This window comes from Octopus bimaculoides, chromosome 2, assembly GCF_001194135.2.
Source record: "Octopus bimaculoides isolate UCB-OBI-ISO-001 chromosome 2, ASM119413v2, whole genome shotgun sequence".
In the NCBI taxonomy this organism is placed as follows: Eukaryota; Metazoa; Mollusca; class Cephalopoda; order Octopoda; family Octopodidae; genus Octopus; species Octopus bimaculoides.
Genome location: NC_068982.1, coordinates 89,388,872 through 89,413,181, shown reverse-complemented (window position 1 = coordinate 89,413,181; position 24,310 = coordinate 89,388,872). Strand labels below are relative to the sequence as shown.

General features: G+C 36.2%; 1 protein-coding gene across 1 annotated transcript in view; it reads left to right on the top strand.

Moving 5' to 3' along the window:
• Positions 1–24,310, top strand: part of LOC106874439 (putative aminopeptidase W07G4.4) — a 47,749-nt gene that overhangs the window by 5,200 nt on the left and 18,239 nt on the right. Inside the window, exons 2-9 of the mRNA XM_052965859.1 lie at positions 7,793–7,928; positions 8,645–8,704; positions 8,817–8,899; positions 12,104–12,212; positions 15,628–15,752; positions 16,691–16,796; positions 17,937–18,012; positions 21,397–21,482. Coding sequence (XP_052821819.1) covers positions 7,793–7,928; positions 8,645–8,704; positions 8,817–8,899; positions 12,104–12,212; positions 15,628–15,752; positions 16,691–16,796; positions 17,937–18,012; positions 21,397–21,482 — 781 coding nt within the window. The remainder of the gene's footprint in view (positions 1–7,792; positions 7,929–8,644; positions 8,705–8,816; positions 8,900–12,103; positions 12,213–15,627; positions 15,753–16,690; positions 16,797–17,936; positions 18,013–21,396; positions 21,483–24,310) is intronic.

Genomic DNA, 24,310 nt, shown 5'->3' with positions numbered 1-24,310 from the left:
TCATGTATTTGGCGAACATATTCTATCACTTCACATATACTGTCTCCGAGACATTGCCCAAATGAAAATGTAAAAAAAAAACGGGGGGAGGGGGACGTGGCATATGAGTTAATCTTTATCATTTGTTGGCTGTTATTTCTAAGAAGCACAACGACCTTTGAGACTGGTTAGTATGGTGGGCGTTACCAGAAAGATAAGTGCAAACAGTAGAAGTAATGTGAGCACTTTTTTTTTCCTGATTGTTTTGAGAAACGGCACTAGTGCTGAAACTAATAATACTTGTGTTTGTATATGCTTTTTCTTTTTGTATGTGAGCAACACTTTAGCATTTGAAGCTCTTGAATTTGTTCCACTTATAAGATTTACCCTCTGCATCATTCGCCACAAGCTGGAGTCATTATGTTTATCTTTTGTATGTCTCATAATGCTTAATGAAAAAATTTTCTAAATTATTCAGCTGCATTTCTCCTTTCTTTTTACAACAGCATTTCTATTTAGCTGTCTTTTGTTTCTTGAAAGATCATTCTTCCTACTTAATGTTTTAATATTCATAAATTGCAACGTTTATAAGAGATTTCTTCATTATCACTGAAATATAAATTTGATTTAATTTTTTTTCACTCTAAGAACAATAAAGATCTTTCCAAATTTTCAAATAGTCTCCACTTATTTGCTGGAGTTGTTCTGTTTTTTTAAATATTTTTTTATTCCTTTCTTTTATTTATTTATTCAGATTGTCTTATAATGTTTTATTGTTCATAAATTCATGATTTACTTGGCATCAAACCGTCATAACAAATTTTGATGCTACTTTAGCACGAAGTCTACCACAATGTCATTGGTATGCAATGAAATGACCTGATCTGGGTTAGGATTCAGGCCACTGAAATTACAGATTGAAAATGCAGAAGTCCATGTTTAGACAAGAAATGCTGCTCTTCATGAACTTCTGTAGTGATTCATACGGGCGTAATTTTTTGAAGTGATAAATATAATCTAATTTTCTTGTTATGGAATTTTTATTTACTTCTGATTATCAACTTTCGTTGGATAACTTTTTCAACTAACAGCTTGGGTGCTCTTTCTCTCTCTCCTATGTATGTATGTATAGTAGGAATGTTCAGCAATTGCTCGATGTTGCCCATGTGATCAACAAAATCAGACCAGTCATGACTTCGTGTTGCATAAGCTCCAGCAACGATCTCTTTTAAGCCTATCAGTCGATATAAAATTTGACACACCATGACTACTAGACAGAGAGCATTGACAGACACTAGGAGTTGGCCGACAGAGATGACAGGCAGTTGCTGAACACCACAAAGGCAATGAACAGTGGGAGGAGGAACATTAGAAATCAGTAGCTAGCAAGTAATTAACTCTTTTTCTGTTGCTAATGTAGCGGGAGGTAGATAGTTGAATGATCTCCCTTGCATAAAGGATTTTTGAGTAACCTCCCTTTACTAAGTTTCTCTAAGCATGTGTGTTATGAGACATGATTCTTAATTATTTAAGAAGCTTAATGTTTCTCTTGGAAGTTTCGTAGTCGATAAGACTTAGAACCATTCACATCATTGCTATTTCTGAACTTTCTTGCATAGATTACTTCATTCAACTAGATTCAACATATTAATTCTATGTATTACATAAATTGTTGACCCCGCAAATAAACACAAATTGGTGACCAACCGACGTGGATTCCGAATTCTACCCTGGAGAATAATCACCACATAAGCTGATGACCACCCGACAAGAAATATATGCAGAAATATATGTGACCAACTTTAGAAGTTTTTGCAGAAAAAAAAAAAAATCGTCCAGCTACCTAAGTAACGCCAATTTTCAATCAATTGTTATGTCACTATGTTAAAAGTCTTAAATATTTTTTAACATTTATGTTTATTCTCGGGGTCACCAATTCATAGAATTAATATGTTGAATGTAGTTGAAGTAATCTATGCAAGAAAGTTCAGAAATAGGAAATATAGAAATAACAGCTAAGTGGTGGCTTTCAGTCATGTGGCGTAGAGAAATAGATGGACATAGCAATGACGTGAATGGCTCTAAGTCTAATTGACTAAAAAGTGAAGAGCAGAGAAAGCAAGCTGTTAATGGAACGCTAGATATTCTAACAACTTCCAAGAGAAATGCTAAGCTTGAATAATTATCACTTCTCAGGATACACATGCTTAAGGAAACGTAGTAAAGGGAGATTACTCTATTAACATTCTTGCAAGGGGGATCATTCAACTATCTAGCTATCGCTACACTCACTGCACAGGACAACAAAACTCAACATTTTGTCATTCGTAAAAACATTTTTTTCTCTTATGAAAAGAATAAAATTTTGTTAATCAAAGAACTAAAGACTCGTGTTCTTTTTTCATATATATATATCCCCGTAATAAATGACATAAAAATTGGCTTAATAATACCTGACATGGTAAATTGCTTTAATACATACCGTTATGTGTTAGTCGCTTAATGAATTTTTAAATTGACGATAAACTATAATCGTGCTATTCAGAAAAACTTCTGCCAAAGAGAACAAAGATGGGCGAGTGAACCTATCTATTAATATACTATAACTTCAGCTTGGCAGGTAAACTTTTCTTCACCCAGCTACATATTCGTGTAATATATGGATTTATATTGTATAATTTTCTTTTGGCTCTTAATTCTTTCATGGAATCTTAGGTGTGCATGGACCTCCCCAGGTCTAACTACTACAGGTTTCTTTATGAATGATAGACATATAAATATAAAAAATTGACTTCAATAAAAGACTAACTTTATTGATCACACCTGAAAGGATGAAAAATGAAGTTGACCGTGATGTGATTTGAACTTGGGATGCAGAGAATTGGAACAATTATTGCAAATCAATCAGTCTGATCCTCTAATGACAATATCAGTTCACCATCTACATTATACAGTAGTTTAGTTGTTTAATATATTTAGGTAATTTGTATAAATCATATTTTTTTTACATTTTCTTTAGTTGTATATTATTGTGTGTGTATATTACACACACATCTTATTTTCCCCCTATTCTTGGACAGGTGGGGTGCTAGTGAAGGTAGAGTCCTGGTGCACCTTCTTCATATGGTTGTCAGAAGCTGCTGTCATTAGGCTTTCTGGCTAGAATCTCAAGCACAACCAAATGGAGAGAGACTGGATGTTTATCCAACCATCTCATTCTTGATCTACTCCTAGGTCTCTTGCCGTTTACCTTAGCTTAAGGAATCAGTCTTGCAATTCTTTCTTGTGACATTCTAATCGAATGTCCATAGTACCAGAGCTGTGACCTCACAATGCAAAGAAGTAGTGACTTGACCTGGGAGAGACTCCCTGATCTCTGAAGCTATGCACCCTGTTGAATAAACATTACTCTAGAGCTCGTTCAGAGGAACTACATTTCATCTGCTTGTATTTGGACCATACTTGTTCAGTCATTACTCGACATTCATGACCATGACTGTGGATTGGTATGAAAACTGAAATGAAAATAACAAGTTTGGGTTCTTTTTATCAACCTCTCCACTTTTGAGGATCAAATGCCGGAGTTGTCACATGACTGCCAGTACCTGCAATCTCAGCATTCAATTCAGACTCCTACCTTCTACCAGTTGTGATTACAATCCCAAGATACTTAAACTTCTCCGCTTGTCTCAATGATGTTCCACTAACTTTGGGTTACAACTACTTATGTTTGGTTTTTGTTAAATAATTAATCACAACGTTTGTAAGGCCTTCCCAGACTAGTTGTGTTAAAACTGGTGTTGGATATGAAACCTTTTTAAACTCATGCCAGCATGCAAACCAAAACAAATTGAGACAGATATATGTCAGAAATGTAACCACATGTGGACAGTTGGTAAATTTCCTTTTTCCTTCTCTGGACTTTCTCCTTTCTGTTAAAGAGTCATGCTCAAAATGTTAAAAACTCTCCTTTCAACGTGCATCAAACTAATAATTCTTCTGCACGTCCTCATGTTGGTTTTTTTCTCTCTTTTATTTTGTTTTTTTTTTTCATTTGTTTGTTCATTGAATTGGTTGTGTGTGTGTGTGTGTGTGTGTATATATATATATATATATATATATATATATATATATATATATATATATATATATATATATATATATATATATATAAAGAGAGAGAGATATGTGTGAGAGAGAGAGACTGATTTTCTTGGTAGATAGATGAGATTGTTTGAAAAATTAACAACTTTTAGGCATTTCAACCTTTTGTTATAAACAAAGTGATCTTCCTTGAAATTTCGGCATTTATAGGAAAACAAAGATTTGCTTCTAGGTGAGTTTTCCTCTTAGAATTTACATGAATTTACTTCAAAAAATTGAAATATATATAAAGATTCACTGTTTAATGTCTGATTTCCATGCTGGCATGGGTTGGATGGTTTGACAGGAACTAGCAAGTCAGAAGGCTGCACCAAGCCCTGATGTCTACTTTGGCATAGTTTCTATTGCTGGATGCCCTTCCCCAGGCCAACCACTTTGCAATGTGTACTGGTAGCTTATCTGTTTGTCTCTCCCTGTTACTCTTTCGTGCTCTGTTGTTTGTGCTCTCTTTCCTTCTCTCACTGTTGCTCCCCCCTCTCTCTGTTGCTCTCTCTCTCTCTGACACACACTCAGCTCATTGGCACATGACATTCTGTGGCACTGGTGCTTCGACATGTTTCATCAGCTTGAAATAGCCAGAGAACATTTGAACCTAATCAGAGCTGCTGAGTTTGTTTTTTCTTTCAGCAATCGAATTGTTTGCTAACTGGTGCTAATATCTGTCAATCAGTTGAAAAGAAAAATCAGGGTGACTCTGTGGTAAGAAGCTTCCTTCTCAACCACATTGTTCTGGGTTCCATCCTACTATGCGACACCTTGGGTGTCTTCTGTTACTTCCTTGGGATGACCAAAGACATGTTAGTGGATTTGGTAGATAGAAACTGAAAGAAGTTCATTGTGTGTGTATGTCTCTTGCATTTGTTTGTTCCCCACCACTGCTTGACAACTGGTGTTGGTGTGTTTATGTCTCCTGTAACTTAGCAGTTCAGTAAAAGAGAAGAATAGAATAAGTACCAGGCTTTAAAAAAATAATGTACTAGAATCGATATGTTCTGCTAAAAATTCTTCTAGACAGTGTCACAGCATGGCCACAGTCTAATGACTAATGGTGCACCATGTACAGTGAAGTCTGGAACAAACATTTGCATATTTATTAACATGTTTAGGCAGGTTTGGATGCAAAATATGTTGGCTACTGTTGTGTGTCATAAGAGAATAACTTCTCTCTTATGACCTCAGAGTATTAAACATATTTGGCATTCAGATTACTTTGTCAAATATAATGCTTATTTATTCACATATTTATTATTCATTATCTCACAGCTTCAAGGGGTTTTGAACGTGTGATTGTGTATTTTTCGAATAACATTGCAGGGTACATGTGAGAGGGTAGAATATCTGGGTCGGATATGGCTGGATTAAATGCTAAAGGGTCAAAAGTTCTTCCAGCACTACAACAGTGAGTACAATGAAGTATAGTCATTGCAGTAGTTGAGGTCATAATAAGACTAAAGCAGACTTAGAGTTGTCTTCTGTGCTTGCCTAAAGAATTAAAATAATAGTTTATGAATTTTTCTGTTGCCACATCATTATTTATTTGTTTGCTATCTATAATAATAAAGGTCAAAACGAATTTGTGTGTGTCAGTGTGTCACACTTTGACCCCCCCCCTCACTATTCACTGACACTTCCACTGTTCCTTGTGACGGGGTGAGAGTAATAGTAGGCATACATAGAGACGGTACGAGATTGATGGTTGTCATGGTAATGAGGTGATAGTAATAGTATGAGCTGTAGCTGTGATAGAGGCGACAGTGTTGATAGTGGTGGTGGTCAGTCAGGGATGATGGTGATAGTAAGCAATGTGAAAGACAGTGGGACTGCCACATTAAGTTGGCAACATACCATCACTTTATCGTGCTGCTGCTGTATAAATCTCTGAGAGATTTAGAAATGTAATATTTCTGTTCTATATTTAAGAGTTGAGGAATTATGTACATTATTTGCATTATTTACATTTGACGGATATTTGTCCTCATCTTGTTAGTTGTTAACACAATGTTTCAGCTGGTATACCCCTCAGCCTTCATCAAATGTCTTGGGGAAATTCCGAACCTGAGTTCTCATTCCTAAGGTATTTTTCGATATTATTGTTATTCAGGTCATTGCCTGGAATCAAACTCAGAATCTTGGCGTTAGTAGCCAGTGCTCTTAACCACTACGCCATATGCCTGTGGGCTTAGGGCATAGTGGTTAAGAGCAGGCTACTAACCCCAAGATTCTGAGTTTGATTCCAGGCAGTGACCTGAATACTAATAATAATAATAATAATAATAATCACATCAAAAAATACCTTAAGAATGAGAACCTAGTTTCAAAATTTCCCCAAGACACCTGATGAAGGCTGGAGGGTATATCAGCCGAAACATTGTGTTAACAACTAACAAGATGAGGACAAATATCCGTCAAATGTAAATAATGCAAATAATGTGAAATATTTCTATTTTCAAAATCAGTGAATGTATTTCATTTGAAATCTATATGTTTTCATAGACGAATAGGCATTGACAGCTAGCAAGCCATGCTACTCCAGACTGATGATGAGCAATGACTTTGAAACTAGTCTCTTGATGCTGACTTTGCTGGGTGGAGGTGCTTATCTCTCCTTTGAAAACATAAGGACACAGAAAATGTGTCATGGCCAACTGGAAACAGTGTTTCCTAGGGCTAAATAGCAGTAACATTCTTCCCTTTCATTGGACTGCCACATTAAGTTGGCAACATACCATCACTTTATCGTGCTGCTACTGTATAAATCTCTCTGAGTGATTTAGAAATGTAATATTTCAACTGCTAAATTGATTTTGAAATATTAAAAAAAAAAAAAAAAAATCAGAGCTTGCTGTGTTGATTGGGTATATAACTAATCAAAAGAGGGACCAGGTGCCATTGTATTTTAAAACCACCTCTAAGAGGTGCAATAGTTGCATTTTGTTACTGCCAGAACTGTGTTGTCAGAGAAAGTAGTTAACTTCCAAATGGCCCAGTCAACCTAGCTGTAGATAGTAAGTTTTAAATGGCATATTCAGAAGAGGAATTGCAGTGTTCATGACCTTTTCCTGTGGTTTCTAAGATGGGTGAGAAAAGTTATCCTCAGATTGGAGACTTTGTCTGAAAGCTTCTAACTGATGGGACTCTCTTAAGGACATGAGAGAAAGGCGGTGATAAAAAAAACTGGATGAGGTTTTAAGTCTACCACCAAAAAGTTGGAATAGTCCTGCTGATTATGTTTCATTTTTCTTCTTCTAGTTAGTCTACTAAATTCCACCTTGATTCACCCAAGGCTTTTATAAAAAATACTTGCCTTAGTGCTTTGTATTAGAATCTGTCCCAAAGTCATATAATCATGTCTGATCCTTGGGCTGAAAAGATCTGATTTGTTGTAGAGAGAGAGAGAGAGTGCTGTATAAGTGAGTCATGTTTGTACACAGTGCTGTGGTCATACTATTTGTTAATCTGTTTTAGATATCTTTTATAAACATAACCTAAATATTGTCTCTGTAACCTAGTTATGCTGGTACTATTCACAACCATTCACTTAGGAATGTAATGTCTTAGATGGTTTCACTATCAGCTATTGAACTCTATTTTATTTTCTCACTTTTAATATGAAAATTTAAAATCTGTTTGTCCTTTTTTTACTTTTCAGATTAACTCCTGATCTCTTGTCTACAAATGATGTGGCTGATTCACGATTTGATTGTGTTGTACTTGTGACAAACTGCATAGACAATCTTGATGGCAATCCTGGTTTGTTGAAAGAGACCTTGACTGAATACAGCCAAGTAAGTTATAATCTTTCAAATTACTTTTAACTCAAAATAATTTTACCAATCAGCTTTCATCTTATATGTATATAAATAGGGTAAATCATGGCTTTTTCTTATATGTCCATATAACATGTAAATCTTTGTAATTCCTATTAGCAAATGAAAGATGTATAATGGAGAAAAAATACCAAAAAATATCCACTTTTCTGTTTATGTATGCACGTGTGCATGCACACATGCACACAAAGACAGGGTGAGATGTATATATGTGTGTTAATATAGGTGTGCTATGTTACTTTGATATAGTTCTGATTTCATTTAAATTGGTGTAAGTTAGAGAAGGTTCCAAATCTGAAAAATGACACTGTTAGTACCAGTTCCATGCTAAAAAAAATATCTGGTCCATAATGTCATAGTTTGTGATAAATTCGAATTGAAGAGCGTTCTTTCATAGCAAACCAAGCCACTGTAAAGATTGCGACATACTGAACGAAATGCTAATCTTTGACATGTTCAGCTGTTGTTGTGACCAAGCAAATCTTGTGATCAAAAGACATTCCAGCCATGACTATCTCAAACTAATAAAAAATAGATTGAGGCACATGGAAACTTGCTTTGTAGTCTCATCTAATTTTTGTTAGCATAAAAGCAACCTGACATGGGTTTTTTTTCTTAAATTTTTTTTAAAGAATTATATTTTTAATCCAATGTTAATTTTTGTATTTTTGCAGGTTGGGGACCTTAAAGAACTGACGGTTCTTTATTGCAATGCCTTACCATCGAAACGTTTAGTAAGTTGTCATTTTTTTGCTGTTATAATTACTGCTAATTGTAGTTTTGTAATTGGTTTGATTGTTCTAATGTCTATTTACCTGTAATATGTTCTAAAATGTTTACTTTTAGATCTGGAGTCCAACTGGTCCCATTAATAGAGATTATGATGATGTGAGGAGATGGAGTGACGCAGCAGAAAAAGGCATCAAAAAGTAAAATTTTTTATTATTTTGTAGGGCAGGGGAAAAGCAGAATTGGTAGTATCCCATATAATGCTTTGCAGTATTTAGTCATGCCCCTTTATGTTGCAAGTTCAAATTATACCAGGGTCAGTTTTGTGATCAAGCCTTCCAAACTTGATAAGATAAAGACGAATCAAATAATGGTGTTGATCTAATTGACTATATATTATCACCATCAACTCTAGGATATGACAGTGTTGAGACTCATAGGGCCCAGTCACCTGGTTTCCATGGTGTACAAGTGACCAAAATCACAATATTTTCCCTCAATGGACTGCCAGTTCTTTGCATGGTTACTTGTTTACAGCTGAATGGACCAGAATAATGTGAAATGAAGTGTTTTACTTAAGAACACAATTCTTTATCCAGTCCTGGAATTGAAACCATAATCTTGTGATTGTGAGTGCAACATTCTAACCACTTGGCCATATGACTTCACATCGACTGTACTCCTCCTATGAGGGTTGCTGAAAAGTTCCGAGTTCTTTTACAGGGCTTAGAAAAACTGAAGGACTGCTGCAGTAAATGTGCGTATCTGAGAGGGGAATATGTTGAATAAAATCATAATTAACCAATCCTCTTGTATTTTCTTTTACCCAAAGCCAAGAACTTTTCGGCACCCCTCGTATGCAGTTGTAGTGTTGTGTCAATGTAAACGTAATCTGTTGTTTCTGGACAATTTGTTTTCTAAACAATTCTTGTTCTGAGTCAATCGGCTTCCATTATTTGGATTCTCTCAGTACTACTTTAGCTATTAGCATAGTGAAAACAATGCTTCACTGATGAACTTATAATTTAATTTTTATTTTAGGAACAAGGCCAACAGTTTTGAAGGGAGGGGATTAGTGAGTCATATTGTTCCTAGTACTTCTACTTCGATTCTGGATGGATAACAGGCAAAGCTGATTTTGGTAGATTTGAACTTAAAATATATCTTTACTGCAAGATGTTTTTCCTGACAACCTAATGATTTTTCCAGCTTGCACTTTTAATTTCTAATTTAGGCACAAGGCCAGAAATTTGGGGGAAAGGGATTTATTGATCAAACCAATTCCAGTGTTTGAACAAATACCACCGGGTATTTTTTTCTTATCTTGTGGATCAATTACCTTTCCTGACAAGGTCATATTACAATCACGAGAGTTGTCTCCCGTACCTGCTGAAATCATTAAAAATATTAATCCATGACTAATTGATTTTCACTGAATGAAACATTATTCCTTGCTGGATTTCTATTTTTTTAAATGTTCTTTGCATTAACCCTTCAGCATTCAGATTACTCCATCTAATGTAATGCTTATTTATTCAATTTTTTTAAAAATTAAACATGCATTATCTTGTAGCTTATAAATTCTAATTATGTGGTTGCATTTTTAGAATGACATTGTAGGGTAGATGTGAGATGCCACATCTGGTCAGTTTGAACATAAAGCAAGTAGAGTATTTAGGCCGGATATGGCCATTTTAAATGCTAAAGGGTTAAACGTTAACACTAACTTAACTTTTTTTTCCAATGCAGATGATATCTAAAAGTTATTTATCCTCTAAACTATTTTATCTTTTAACTGTTATCACAGCTGGTTGTGCCATTATTTAATCTTTTGAAGTTATTCTTTTGCTAGTTACAGCCTGTTAACCAGCGGTAGCTATATTCGGGTACATTACCATCATTTATTTATTAAGTTATGTAGCTCAGTGGTTAGTGTTGTGCTCACAATCATGAGGTAATGAGTTTGATTCACAGACCGAGCTGTGTGTTGTGTTTTTGAGCTAGACACTTTATTTCACATCAATCCAGTTCAATCAGCTGTAGAAATGAGTTGTGGCATCACTGATCCCAAGCTGTATTGGCTTTTGCCTCTCCCTTGGGATAATGTCAGTGGCATGGAGAGGGGAGACTGGTATGCATGTGTGATTGCTGGTCTTCCATAAACAACCTTGCCTGGACTTGTGCCTTGGAGAGGAATTTTCTAGGTGCAATTTCATGGTCATTCATGACTTAATATGTATATTACAGTTGTTGTGTTTTGAATTACATCTGTCTATTGGAAAGCTTCAGGCACATCTTCATGTAGAGATCTGGAGTGATTTCACATGCTCTGGTCCTTTGAGATGATCCAACCTCAATACTATATTGTCAAACGAGCAGTAATGTAGTTTTACGTTAAATAGTCTGGTGTCCTACTAGCTAGGAAGTGAACCCTATGGTCACTCTACATATAGAAATAGTAGCCAAAGTTCACTTTTATTTTAGCTGTAACCATCCAATGTTTTGTATATCTAGGGTTACAATGTTCAGCGACCCTTTCTTTGGATGGTAGGGAGTAATTTGAAGGAATTTAACTGTTGTTTCTAACAGAACAAATGACTACATAGAGGTCTCCTTATTAACTCCTCTAATATGATTGTAGTGTGTTTTAGAAATCGATTTTGTGTATTAATATTGTATTTGATATATGAATAGACAGGGTGATTATGTATGGAAAGCTTGATCATAAGTATTTGTAATTGGAGCTGATTTGAGACTAGTATATGCTTGTACCTTATTCATCCCTGTGAGCCTTCCAGCTGTATCCTCTTTTATCCTTACACTCACATTCTCACTCCTCTATGATTATCATAATATTAGATGAGCTAATAAGGGTCATTTGTTCTGTTAGAAATAGCAGCCAAATTCCTTCAAATTACTCCCATCTAAAGAAAGCATCACTGGACTTTGTAATCCTAGATATGCAAAACGTTGGATGGTCACAGCTAAAATACATTTGATCAGATGTCAGTTTCTTTAAATTTAGCTTTTAAATCAAATGGGAAGGCAGTGCTCATGACCCTTTCTAGAGCCTTTTTTTTTCTAATGGAAAGATGGGAGGATGATCTATTCAAAGTAGAGGTCTGACACCAGACACTGTTAAAGGTACCCAATGTGCCAGGTAGTATTAATAAGTCAGGCTACAGATTGTCTCCCACCCTTGTTAGTCTTAACAGATACCAGTTCACTGTTCTGGATTGATACTTTCTTCTCTTACAAAGGATGAAAAGCAAAGTGACCATGGCAGGACTTGAACTCAGTGAATAAACAAGGACAAAGAATTATAATGAATATATACAGTGCTTATCAAATTTAAAATATATATTCTATGATTATTTAATGAATTTTAAAAACTTTCTTTCAAGGTCTACAGCACTGAAGTGTAAAAAGCCATTGTTGGTTCCTGTTGTAAAGGGTAGCTTTGAACAATCTCACAGAGTTACCATACTGGGAGCACTCCAAGGATTGTATGTTGTAAGTAGATTGCCTTTGTATTGTTTCTTTGAAAATACCGTTAAGCTGGTTACCAAAAATTAATGACGAAGATTAAAAATCCTTGAATCTTTTGGTTATGTGATATTATTGCTTGTATGCCAACATGGTTATGCAATATTATTGTCTGTATGTATGGTATTCAAAAGATATCAGTAAAATGGTTATGTGATATTATTGGTGCAAGGTAGTAAAAGTAGTAAAATTCGCTTGCTAGGATAAAAACGGGTTGGAAGAGATTCTGTGCTTTACTCCTTTTGAAAAAGAAAAGTAGAATATGTTGGATATCTGCATAAAGAGCAAAATATTGGCAATTGGAAGCAGTTGGAGAGAAGATATATGCACCATGAAGAAGTACTCAGTTTTACCAATGTAGAAATCTTGATAATGTCCTTCAGTGAGAATATAACAATCCAGTCTCCTTCGACAACACCTAAACATAGTCACTACATCTTCCCGAATCTTTGAATAGCATTCAAATAAAATCTTCAAAATTGTTGTACATGCTAAGTCTCTCCTACCAATCCCAAATGACCTTTTCATGGCGATTACATGTAACCTCCTTCAGATTATATCCTAAAAGCTAGGTTTCTTCATTAGGGCTAAAATGTACCCCAGCTCTAACCTGTTTATTGACCATCTAAAAGATATAAGTCCAACCTACATCAGAGTATTGCAGTTTGTTCTTAGCCAAAAGATTTAATCTTCTTGAAATAACTTCCGTCTTATACAGGAAAAGGCACATTGAATAATCCAGTCCTAGATATACTGGAAAAAAAACAACAAAAAACAAACAACCCAGGATAGTCATGGCATTTGATCATAGCTCATATCTCTGCTTAGGTGGTGTTGACTTAATGATCGTGCTGAGATCATGATAGTGTTGATAACATATCAGAGAAATATGTTGACAACTGGCAGTAAATGATAGTCTGCATAGGCTAAAGAATGCATGTTATCAAGCTGTTTGAAAATGTATAAGGGAGTCACCTTACTGCAAAAATAATCAAGGCAAAGATGATGGTTTTAAAGGATGAGTATAGTGTTGATCTATTTTAGCTATCTGAAATAGAGCAACTAAAATTATTTCAATTGGCTTTATTCTCAGACAGTTTCTCATTACTATAATCCTTATTTAACCTTAAGCCAACCTTGACCCGGCTGACCTGTGACCATTTTTTCTTTTCAAACATAGTGTATATAGGATTACATTATCCAATGTGTTCTTTAATTTCTTTTTAAGATAGTACAGAGTCATTTTAGGAGTTTTTGAAGCCCTTTCTGAAAGATTCAGTGACCACAGAAGCGTACTCATTGGCTCTTCAGTTCAGAATGTTAATATTTTTTTTTTTCTATCCTCATACTTTTTCATATCCATGTTGTATCTTATTTCAAACATTGTGCACATATATTATTTAATGTCTTTTTCTTTTATGTCTGAACCAATGTCGTGTGGTTGCTTTTTGTAGCAGATCAGTTGGTCATGTAAAAGCTTCTTCAATGTACAGTTGTTTGCCATAGACACCATTACTACAGCTCACTTCTAATTTAGCCATCTCGTTTTATACATCAAGTAAATTGTTTTTTGTGTTCATTTTCTATCCTTACTGTTCTTAACTAAGTATTATTCAATGTTTTATACCTATTTTTTTTTATTGCCCACAGGGGGCTAAACATAGTGGACAAACAAGGGATTAAGTCAGTTACATCGACCCCAGTGTGTAACTGGTACTTATTTAATCGACCCCGAAAGGATGAAAGGCAAAGTCGACCTTGGCAGAATTTGAACTCAGAACGTAACGGCAGACGAAATACTGCTAAGCATTTCACTCGGTGTGCTAACGATTCTGCCAGCTTGCTGCCCTCAATGTTTTATACCTTATACAACAACATGTAGCTATTGCACAGCAGACGGCTGTTGCACCATGTTCAGCTGTCATACATCCTTTATGGAACGAGAAATTGCCATTACTAACAAGTTATTTTCAAACCTATATTACACTATAATTACTTCTTGACTGTAAATATTTGAGATATCTTGGTTAAAATTCCACCCTATTCTCCAGAAACACTGATGTTGATAACAACATTGAAGCAGTTGTTTCATCTATGTCAGCTCTGATCAAGTACATATTTCATCAAAAGGAGTTTCAGCTTTGACTATTGCATATTATTTTGGCCTTCAAATACACTATATATTAAAGATCTCATGAAATTTAATGGCACAGGTATGGCTGTGTGATAAGAAGCTTGCTTGCCAACCACATTGTTCTAGCACCTTGGGCAAGTGTCTTCTAGTATAGCCTCGGGCTGACCAAGTCCTTGTGATTGGATCTGGTAGATGGAAACTGAAAGAAGCCTGTCGTATATATATATGTATATGTTAGTGTATCTGTGTTTGTCCCCACCATCACTTGCTATCCGATGTTGGTGTGTTTACATCCCTGTAACTTAACGGTTTGGCAAAAGAGACCGATAGAATAAGTACTAGGCATACAAAGAATAAGTCCTGGGTTGATTTGTTCGACTAAAGGCGGTGCTCCAGCATGGCCCCAGTTAAATGACTGAAACAAGTAAAAGAATAAATTTTTAAAATTTGAAGGCGATTTGGCTGCTATGTCCAGGACGTTACGTGACAGTGTGGCGGTTCTCTTAGTTGTTTGACAAATATATACTATGGAAACGGAGGCGCAATGGCCCAGTGGTTAGGGCAGCGGACACGCGGTCATAGGATCGCGGTTTCGATTCCCAGACCGGGCGTTGTGAGTGTTTATTGAGCGAAAACGCCTAAAGCACCACGAGGCTCCGGCAGGGAATGGTGGCGAACCCCTGCTGTACTCTTTCACCACAACTTTCTCTCACTCTTTCTTCCTGTTTCTGTTGTACCTGTATTTCAAAGGGCCAGCCTTGTCACACTGTGTCACGCTGAATATCCCCGAGAACTACATTAAGGGTACACGTTAATTTCACGAGCAGGCTGTTCCGTTGATCGTATCAACTGGAACCTTCGACGTCGTAAGGGATGGAGTGCCAACACTATGGAAGCATCTGATCAAGGGACAGTACTCTGTTGTGATTTTATCTGATAATCGATTTTACTTCTAACACGAAGATGTATACCTAGCTGGAGTTTTTTCTTTTTTTAACTGAAATAATTTCTTCAGCCAAACGACATCTTCGCTAAAATAAATGAAGGTGAAGTAGTTGAATATAGAAAAGCTTTTTAAAAGGAACTGAAACCACTTAAAAATGTTGTACAACATTTGTAGCTTTAGCTTGAAAACTTATCTTGGCATTTGACACCTCCCTTATTATACACAAGATTACCAATAAAAAAAAAAAAAAAAAAGAATGTTTGGTTTGACTGCATGGTTTTGTATGTATTTCATATTTTTAGCCAATTGAGATAAGAGAGGATGTGCCAGAGAGGTCTGTTAAAGCCGAAAAACTTGGAGTTTGGTTCTCAGACACTTCTGATGCAAGTAAAGAACTGCTAGTATGCACAGCTTTAGAAGAAGGAAGGTATGTTATAATTTTAGTTGGTTGAAATAAATAGATAAAATTACATTCTACTAAAGTCTCACATTTTACAACAACATAATCTTTGCATTTTCTTAAATCAAATCTACTAAATCGACCATCTACAACCTTGCTGAAAAAAATAGACTCAAATTATCACCTAGTATCTTCTCCCTTCTGCCAGGAATGTTCTTGATTATATCTCTCACTCCTTTCTCTTTCTCTCTCTCTTCCTTTCTCTTTCTCTCTCCTTTCTCCTTTCTGTCTCTTTCTCTCCCTCTTTCCTTTCTCTCTCCTTTCTCTCTCTCCTTTCTCTCTCTCCTTTCTCTCTCTCTTTCTCCTTTCTCTCTCTCTTTCTCCTTTCTCTCTCTCATTCTCCTTTCTCTCTCTTTTCTCTTCTCTCCCTCCTTTCTCTCACTCTCTCTCCTTTCTCTCACTCTCCTTTCTCTTCTCTCTCTCTCTCTCTTTTCTCCCTCTCTCTCTTTTCTCTTTTTTTTCTCAGCCTCTCCTCTTTTGTCTGTCTGTCTATGTCTGTCTCTGTCTTTTCTGTCATTTCCTTCTCTCTCTTTCTGTCTCTTTTCTCTCTCTCTCACTCAGTTGTAGCCTTACTTTGTTTTTTTTTTGCTTTCTCCCTCTTTCTCATGCTCTTTGCCTAATGATGTGAAAGCATTATAGACCAGCTTAAGTAATGGAGGAATAAGCAAAATTATTATTAGATTACATTTTGTTGTTGCCTGGTAACTCAGGTAAGGCCCAATCAAGCAACCTATGATCAAATGTATTCCATATGTGAGCATCCTGCTGTTGGGTTCCATAATATTAAGTAATCACTAAAAATTAGCATTTTTTTTCAATAAAAACTCTCTGTTTTTCTTTGTCAAATGAATTATTAAAACTAAAATGTTTTTAAAAGAATTGTTTCTAATTTCTTAAACTTTTAGAGTGGTCACTCGAGACATTGGTGGGTCTGACCCAGAGAGGATGGCAGCACCAAAAGTGGCTGAATATGTGAAAAAAGTCTTGGGTCATTCAAATTCTGACATTAAGGTAATTTCAATATTTAGACTTAAATTTACAACTAATTTCAAGCTTATTAACATTGGATAGACTTTGATAATTATTGATTGTATTCCTCAGCATAGATACATCCATGGGTGTGTGGTTAAGAAGTAAACTTCTCAAGCACATGGTTTTGGGCTCAGCACCACTGCATGGCACCTAACCTCAGATTGATCAAAGCCTTGTGAATAGATTTGGCTGATAGAAATGGAAAGGAACTCTTACACATGTATATATATATATATATATATATATATAGTCAATTCAAATAATCAATTCAAATAAACGAATAAAATTAATGGATAACAAAAAGATATGCGCAAGGAATGTATTAGCTTGATGCTCTGAAAAAGGGGAGTTTGACATTTTGAGTATAATCCTTCATCGAAAAGGAAAAGAAATTACCAACAGCATGTGGTGTTGTTGTGGGACTTGAACCTGGAAATATGTAGACAGCCATGCATATGTAAGAAAATGAGATGGCGAAGAAATAAATGATTATCATATGAATTTCATTAGCTTGCAACTGTTTTTGCTATAAAAGATGCAGTGGACTCATAGTTGAGTGATTCAGTAATATCTTCTAGCATCATCAGAGCCTTGAATATGAAGTGCAATATCTTACAGCAGAAATGGCTATAAGCTAATGATGTTTGTAAGATAATCATTTATTCCTTTGTTATTTCATTTTATTACTGCTCTACACTTGTCTAAAACTTCGTTCTGAAACATGCATATCTTGAGTTCTACACCAGGTTATTAGTCTCTCAATATATCTATATAGATATATATATGCACACACACACCGTGTGTGTGCCTTGTTGTCTTGGCCTTGCATGGTAGCTGTAAACAAGTGTTGCCAAAATGGAAGAAATGTCTTTCATTCCCAATTTTCAATGCTGTTAAGTCTATTCATTTAGAAACAAGTATTTCTGTGATCAAACTTGAACTTCTACATTTCGTAGCTTAAATATTTTGATAAACTCGGTTATAATGCATAAAAATATGAAGACCGCTTATTTTGTTGTGAAAATTTAATAAAATTATGCATTAATCAACAGTAACTCAATTTTAATGAAGTTCTTTGTTTACAGTTCATCCAATGAATATGTTTTCTATATATTCTAGATAACCACCCAGTCAAATGTTGATGAACTTGAGAAGAGCTATCCACTCCTTGGAGCTGTTAATAGAGCAACTAGAAGTAAGTATAACTTCACATTGGAATTCTTATTTTATAAATAAGCTATTAATAGTTGATTAGTTTAACCACCTTGAGTGATTAGTTTAACTTGAAATTAATTGTTGCATATCTGAATACCATTGACAAGGAAATATGTTCTTAGCCTTCTCTCTGACACAAAAAATGTAGATTGCTTTATGTAATAATCAGGCTGTCTGGTCTCTTATCGTTAGATTTCATTTATATCTGAACCGCAAGTCAATATATCAACTCTACTTTTGTACACTCAGTATGTTTAGATAGTATCTTGTAAGAGTTGTTTCCCTTCCACAAATATTTTCTTTTCCTCACGTAAATAAACATAAATAACATCAATATAAATACACAAACACACTCTTTGTGTGTTTGTGTGTATTTATATTGATGTTATTTACGTTTATTTTTAGTATTTTACTAAGTCTGAATGGTCTTCCATTGCTGGTAGAGTCAAAATTTAATATTTCTCCCAAATATTTTAATCAACCATTAAACAATTGAAATAATAAGCCATAGAAGGCACCACTTTGTAGTTGCTTGACCTGCTGTAAACTGTTGCCAAATTATGTTCAATTCAGACTAAGGGCTTAAGATAAAGAGAATACATTGGATGATGTAGTTCTTGATACACTACTTGTATAATAAAAGAGAGAGAGGGGGGGGCAGAGAGATCTACTTCATCCCTGATCTAAAGTGTCCCAGTGATGAACCTCTCTCTCTCCCCATTCTTTCTTTTATTATACAAGTAAACATCATCCAGTGTATCCTTCTCTTTTTCTTAATTCCTTAGTCTGAATTTAACATAATTTGGCAACAGTCTATAGCAGGTCAAGTAACTGCAATGTGGTGCCTTCTATGACTTACTATCTCAATATTTCAATGGTCTTTTTATTTTTCCATGATTTAATCCTACAGAAAAATCATTGAGTTTGGTGCACTCAATATGGATGATGTTCATTTTTTAAAGAACTGCATGAAAATAGGAGTGGAGGAAGGATCCTAGGTGTTTGACATCCTAAGAAGAAATGATTAGGCTTTGGTTGATCCCGAGGTTAAAGTAGTAGACATTTGTTCAAGGAGCCATGCAGTGGGACTGAACTCCGAACCATTTGTTTTGTGTTGCAAGACAGTGTGTGAGAGAGAAAAGTGATGTCATAGGAGAGAAATGTGTATGCATAGATGATGGCTCACTTGCATTTAATGAGGTTGCAAAGAGAGAGAGTTGGAGATGCCACTATGGAAGATTGCTAAATGAAGAGAATGAATGGGAGAAAGAGAGTTTGCTGAATGTCGACCCAACAGAGGGACCAGCTATCCGAATTGACTGTACCTTGGTAGGTAAAGCAGTTAAGGGTATGAAGACAGAGAAAGCCCCTGGTGCATCAGGAATCACTGCTGAGATGCTTAAAATATCTGGCGGTGTCAGCTATAGTCTAGTCACCTGTATAATCAATCAAGTGATACATGAAGGAATCATAATCTATGACTGGTGTAGCAGCACGATAGTCAACTGCTACAAAGGTAAAGGTGATGCATTAGATACGAATAATTACAGAGGTATCAAGTTGTTGGACCAGGTAATGAAGGTCATGGAGAGAGAGTCATAGCCCAACAAATTAGGGAATGAGTTAGTTGAGACGAGATGCAGTTTGGGTTTGTGCTAAGGAAAAGCACCACTGATGCTATATTTCTGGTAAGATAGCTGCAGGAGAAATACATAGCCAAAGATAAGCCTCTGTACCTGGTTTTCGTTGACATGGAGAAAGCCTTTGACAGGGTCCCCTGATCCCTTATCTGGTGGTCAATGCAGAAACTAGGGATAAATGAGTGGTTAGTGAGAGCTGTACATGCCATGTATAGGGATGCTGTCAGTAAGGTGAGGGTTGGCAACGAGTATAGTGAAGAATTCCGCGTCAGGGGCCCTCCAAGGATCAGTCCTCTGCCTCCTCTTATTCATCATAGTCCTGCAGGCAATAACAGAGAAATTCAAGACAGGATGCCCCTGGGAGCTTCTCTATACTGATGACCTTGCTCTAATATGTGAGTCACTATCAGAACTAGAGTTTCAGGTGTGGAAGCAAGGTCTAGAATCAAAGAGCCTTAGAGTCAGTCTAGCAAAAACCAAAGTCTTAATAAGTAGGAAGGTAGACAAATCACAAATCCCTTCAGGTAGATGGCCCTGCTCAATCTGTAGAAGAGGTGTAGGTAGATTCTCCGTAAGATGTACCCGGTGTAGGCTATGGACACATAAAAGATGCAGCAATATCAAAGGAAGGCTAACTGGGAAGATAGTTTTTGTGTGTGGCAAATGCTCAGGGGCAATAAACACTGAAAATGTGCAGAAAACAGCTTCTGTCATATGCCGGGGAAAAAACTAGAAGTAGTTGATAGCTTCTGTTACCTAGTCAGTAGTGTGGGTGGATGCTCTGAGAGTGTAGCTGGTAGAATAAGAATAACCTGGGTAAAGTTCAGAGAGCTTCTACCTCTGTTAATGACAAAGGGCCTCTCACTCAGAATAAAAGGTAGACTGTATGATGCATGTGTGCGAACAGCCATGCTACATGGCAGTGAAACATGGGCCTTGACCACTGAGGACATGCATAGGCTTGCAAGAAATGAAGTTAGTATGTTCAGTTAGATGTGTAATGTCAGTGTGCATACACAACAGAGTGTTAGCGCCCTGAGAGAAAAGTTGAACATAAGAAGCCCCCGTAGGCCAAGTCAGACCATAACTTTGGCCTATGCCAGTGCAGCATAACTGGCCCATTTAAGAGCACCTTTCAATCATTGGACAATAAACTGTGCTTGTGAAGACCTGTTGAGTCAAGTGAAGTCGTTGTCATGGCCGACGCCAGTCCCACCTAGTTGGCACTCATGCCGGTGGCACATAAAAAGCACCATTCAAGCGTGGTCATTACCAGTGCTGCCTAATTGGCTCCTGTGCTGGTGACATGTAAAAAGCACCCACTACACTCTTCGAATGGTTGGTGTTAGGAAGGGCATCAAGCTGTAGAAACCTTGCCAGATTAGACTGGAGCCTGGTGCAGCCTTCTGGCTTGCCAGTGCTCAGTCAAACCATCCAACCCATGCCAGCATGGAAAGTGGACGTTAAACGACGATGATGATGATGATGATGGGCTTCTTTGAGTTTCCATCTACCAAATCCACTCACGGTTTTGATCAGCCTGATGCTATAGCAGAAGACACTTGCTCAAGGTGCCACACAGTGGGACTGAACCCAGAACCATTTGGTTGGGAAGCAAGCTTCTTGCCACACAGCCATGCCTGTGCCTATGTACAAATTCTTTTTGCAAGATTTCTATTCTTATGCCAATGTTCATTTAAAATAGTATTTTTATGTCTTTTAAGATTTGGAGCGTCATGCAGCGAGAGTCCTCCTATTGGAATACACTGGCAGTGGGTCTACTGAAGAAAATGTCTATCTTGTTGGAAAGGTATTTTTATTATTTCATTATTAGCAGTTGTGTTGCCAAATACTTTAGTTTGGAATTTATTTGTACCACTATTTCTATGAAATAAGCTTTACAGTGCTCCCAAATTATGGTTGAAGTTTGCATGACAAGCTAAACAAAAATGTAAAGAAGCCCAAAAATATAGCATAAAAAGCAGCTGTTTCTATGCAGTAGGTTGCCACAATTATTGAATTTGACTGCCACAATTAAGACTGTTCTTCACATGCTTGTCTCGAACCATATATACATACACAAATAGATACAGTAACGCCTCACTTTACGAGACCCCGGGTTTACAAGTTTTATTTTACAATAGACATAAGATTAAACAGCCATTTTGTGTGTGTGTGTAGCAACATCGCAACATGTGGCAACACTGGTTATGACATGTCTACACAGCTGCACATAGCAATGGAATAAAAGCTTCTAAGCAAACAACTCTAGACATGTTTTTTAAAAAGAAATCTACTAGTCCGTTTACAAGTGCTTGTGAATTGGTGATTGTGTCTACAAGTGATGGTGTCTAGTGTGAGTGAAAGTGATTCAGAACATGATTACAATAATACATTATTTACATTTGACAGATATTTGTCCTCATCTTGTTTGTTGTTAACACAACATTTTGGCTGATATACCCGCCAGCCTTCATCAGGTGTCTTGGGGAAATTTCGAACCTGGGTTCTCATTCCTAAAGTGTTGTTGTTGTTGTTGTTGCTGTTGCTGTTGCTGCTGTTGTTGTTTATTTATTATTATTATTATTATTATTATTATTATTATTATTATTATTCAGGTCACTGCTTGGAATCGAACTTGCAATCTTGGGGTTAGTAAGCCTGCACTCTTAACCCCAAGATTCCAAGTTCGATTCCAAGCAGTGGCCTTAATAATAATAATAACACCTTAGGAATGAGAACCCAGGTTCGAAATTTCCCCAAGACACCTGATGAAGGCTGGAGGGTATATCGGCCAAAACGTTGTTTTAACAACAAGCAAGATGAGGACAAATATCCATCAAATGTAAATAATGTACATAATTCCTCATCTCTTAAATATAGAACTGGATTATAATAATGTTTTTTATTATAAATGATCTTGACATTCTTTTTACTTTAGATAAAATATTCTCTACATTCTACTGTTGTTTTATTGCCATTTATTTATGAGTGTTATAAATTTTATAGGTAAAATAGTTTTCTGGGAATGACTTATGATTAATAACATTGCTACTATGAGAAATTATTGCTCTGCTTTATGAGATTTTGCTTTATAAGTGGTCTCTGGAAACAAATTAACTTTTATATCCAGGTATTACTGTATACACACCCATGGAAGAAATCACCATTATACATTATGGTTGTATGTGAGATTTGATAGCCAATTTGATCTGTATCACTAGTGTTAGTGCCACCTTTCTCTTTTTCTTTTCTTTCTTACTCTCTCAGAATCAATAGCCTTGAAAAGACTAAGAAGGGAGTGTCCACATCAGGGTCACACTAAACCTTTCTCTACCACTCTGAGGAGCCCCTAACAAACAAAGAAAGAAAGACCTGCTTAATTTTATTGACCCCAACCAAACTTTAAAATGCAAATATCACCTTGTTGGGATTTTGATTACAACATTGTAATTAAATACTAATTTTATTTAGTCCCACCAACCTAATTGATATTTGAACTCCCACTGGTAAAGTACTTATTAGATATTAGAAATCTACTAGTCCTTTTATGAGTACTTTCTCTTTATTGATTAAACCTGAATGGATGAAAGGCAAATTCAATGTAAGTGAAATTTGAATTCAGAGCTCTGATTGATAGTTTTCTGCCTACAAATCAAGGCTTTTATTTACTCATCTATACACTTGGCCCACAAAAGTTGTGGTCTTGTTTCTATGTTAAAAATTATTATTATTATTATTATTATTATTATTATTATTATTATTGTTCTTATTATTATTATTATTATTATTGTTATTATTATTATTATTATTATTATTATTATTATTATTATTATTATTAAGGCTGTGAGCTGGCAAAATCGTTAGCACACTGGGTGAAATGTTTAGCAGAATTTTGGCTGCTGCTACGTTCTGAGTTCAAATTCTGCTGAGGGGTCAACTTTGCCTTTCATCCTTTTGGGGTTGAAAAATTAAATAGCAGCTGAGTACTGAGGTTGATGTGAATGACTTCCCATCTCCAGAAAATCTAGGCCTTGTGCCTATAGTAGATAGGGTTATAATTATTATAGGGCCTCTCGCTCAGAGTGAAAGGTAGATTGTACAATGCATGCGTGCAAACTGCCATGCTTCTTGGCAGTGAAACATGGGTCATGACTGCTGAAGGCGTGTAGGCTCAAAAGAAATGAAGCTAGCATCATTCGCTGGATGTGTAATGTCAGGCTGCGCACACGACAGAGTGTAAGTGCCCTGAGAGAAATGTTGGACATAAGAAGCATCGGATATGGCATGCAAGAGAGACGTTTGCACTGGTGTGGTCATGTACTATGGATGGATGAGGAGAGCTGTGTGAAGAAGTGTCACTCCCAAACAGTTGAAGGAATCTGGGGTAGACATAGACCCAGGAAGACATGGGATGAGGTGGTGAAGCGTGACCTTCAAACGTTGGGCTTCATAGAGGCAATGACAAAAGACCGAGACCTCTGAAGATATGCTCTGACTGCGAAGACCCAGCAAATAAAGTGAGTTCCTACACCAGTGTTACATAACCAGCCCCAGCCCACTCAAAAGTACCTTGGATTGTAGGGCGACATGCTGTGCTTGAGGAGACCTATTGAGTCAAGTACATCAACATCAAAT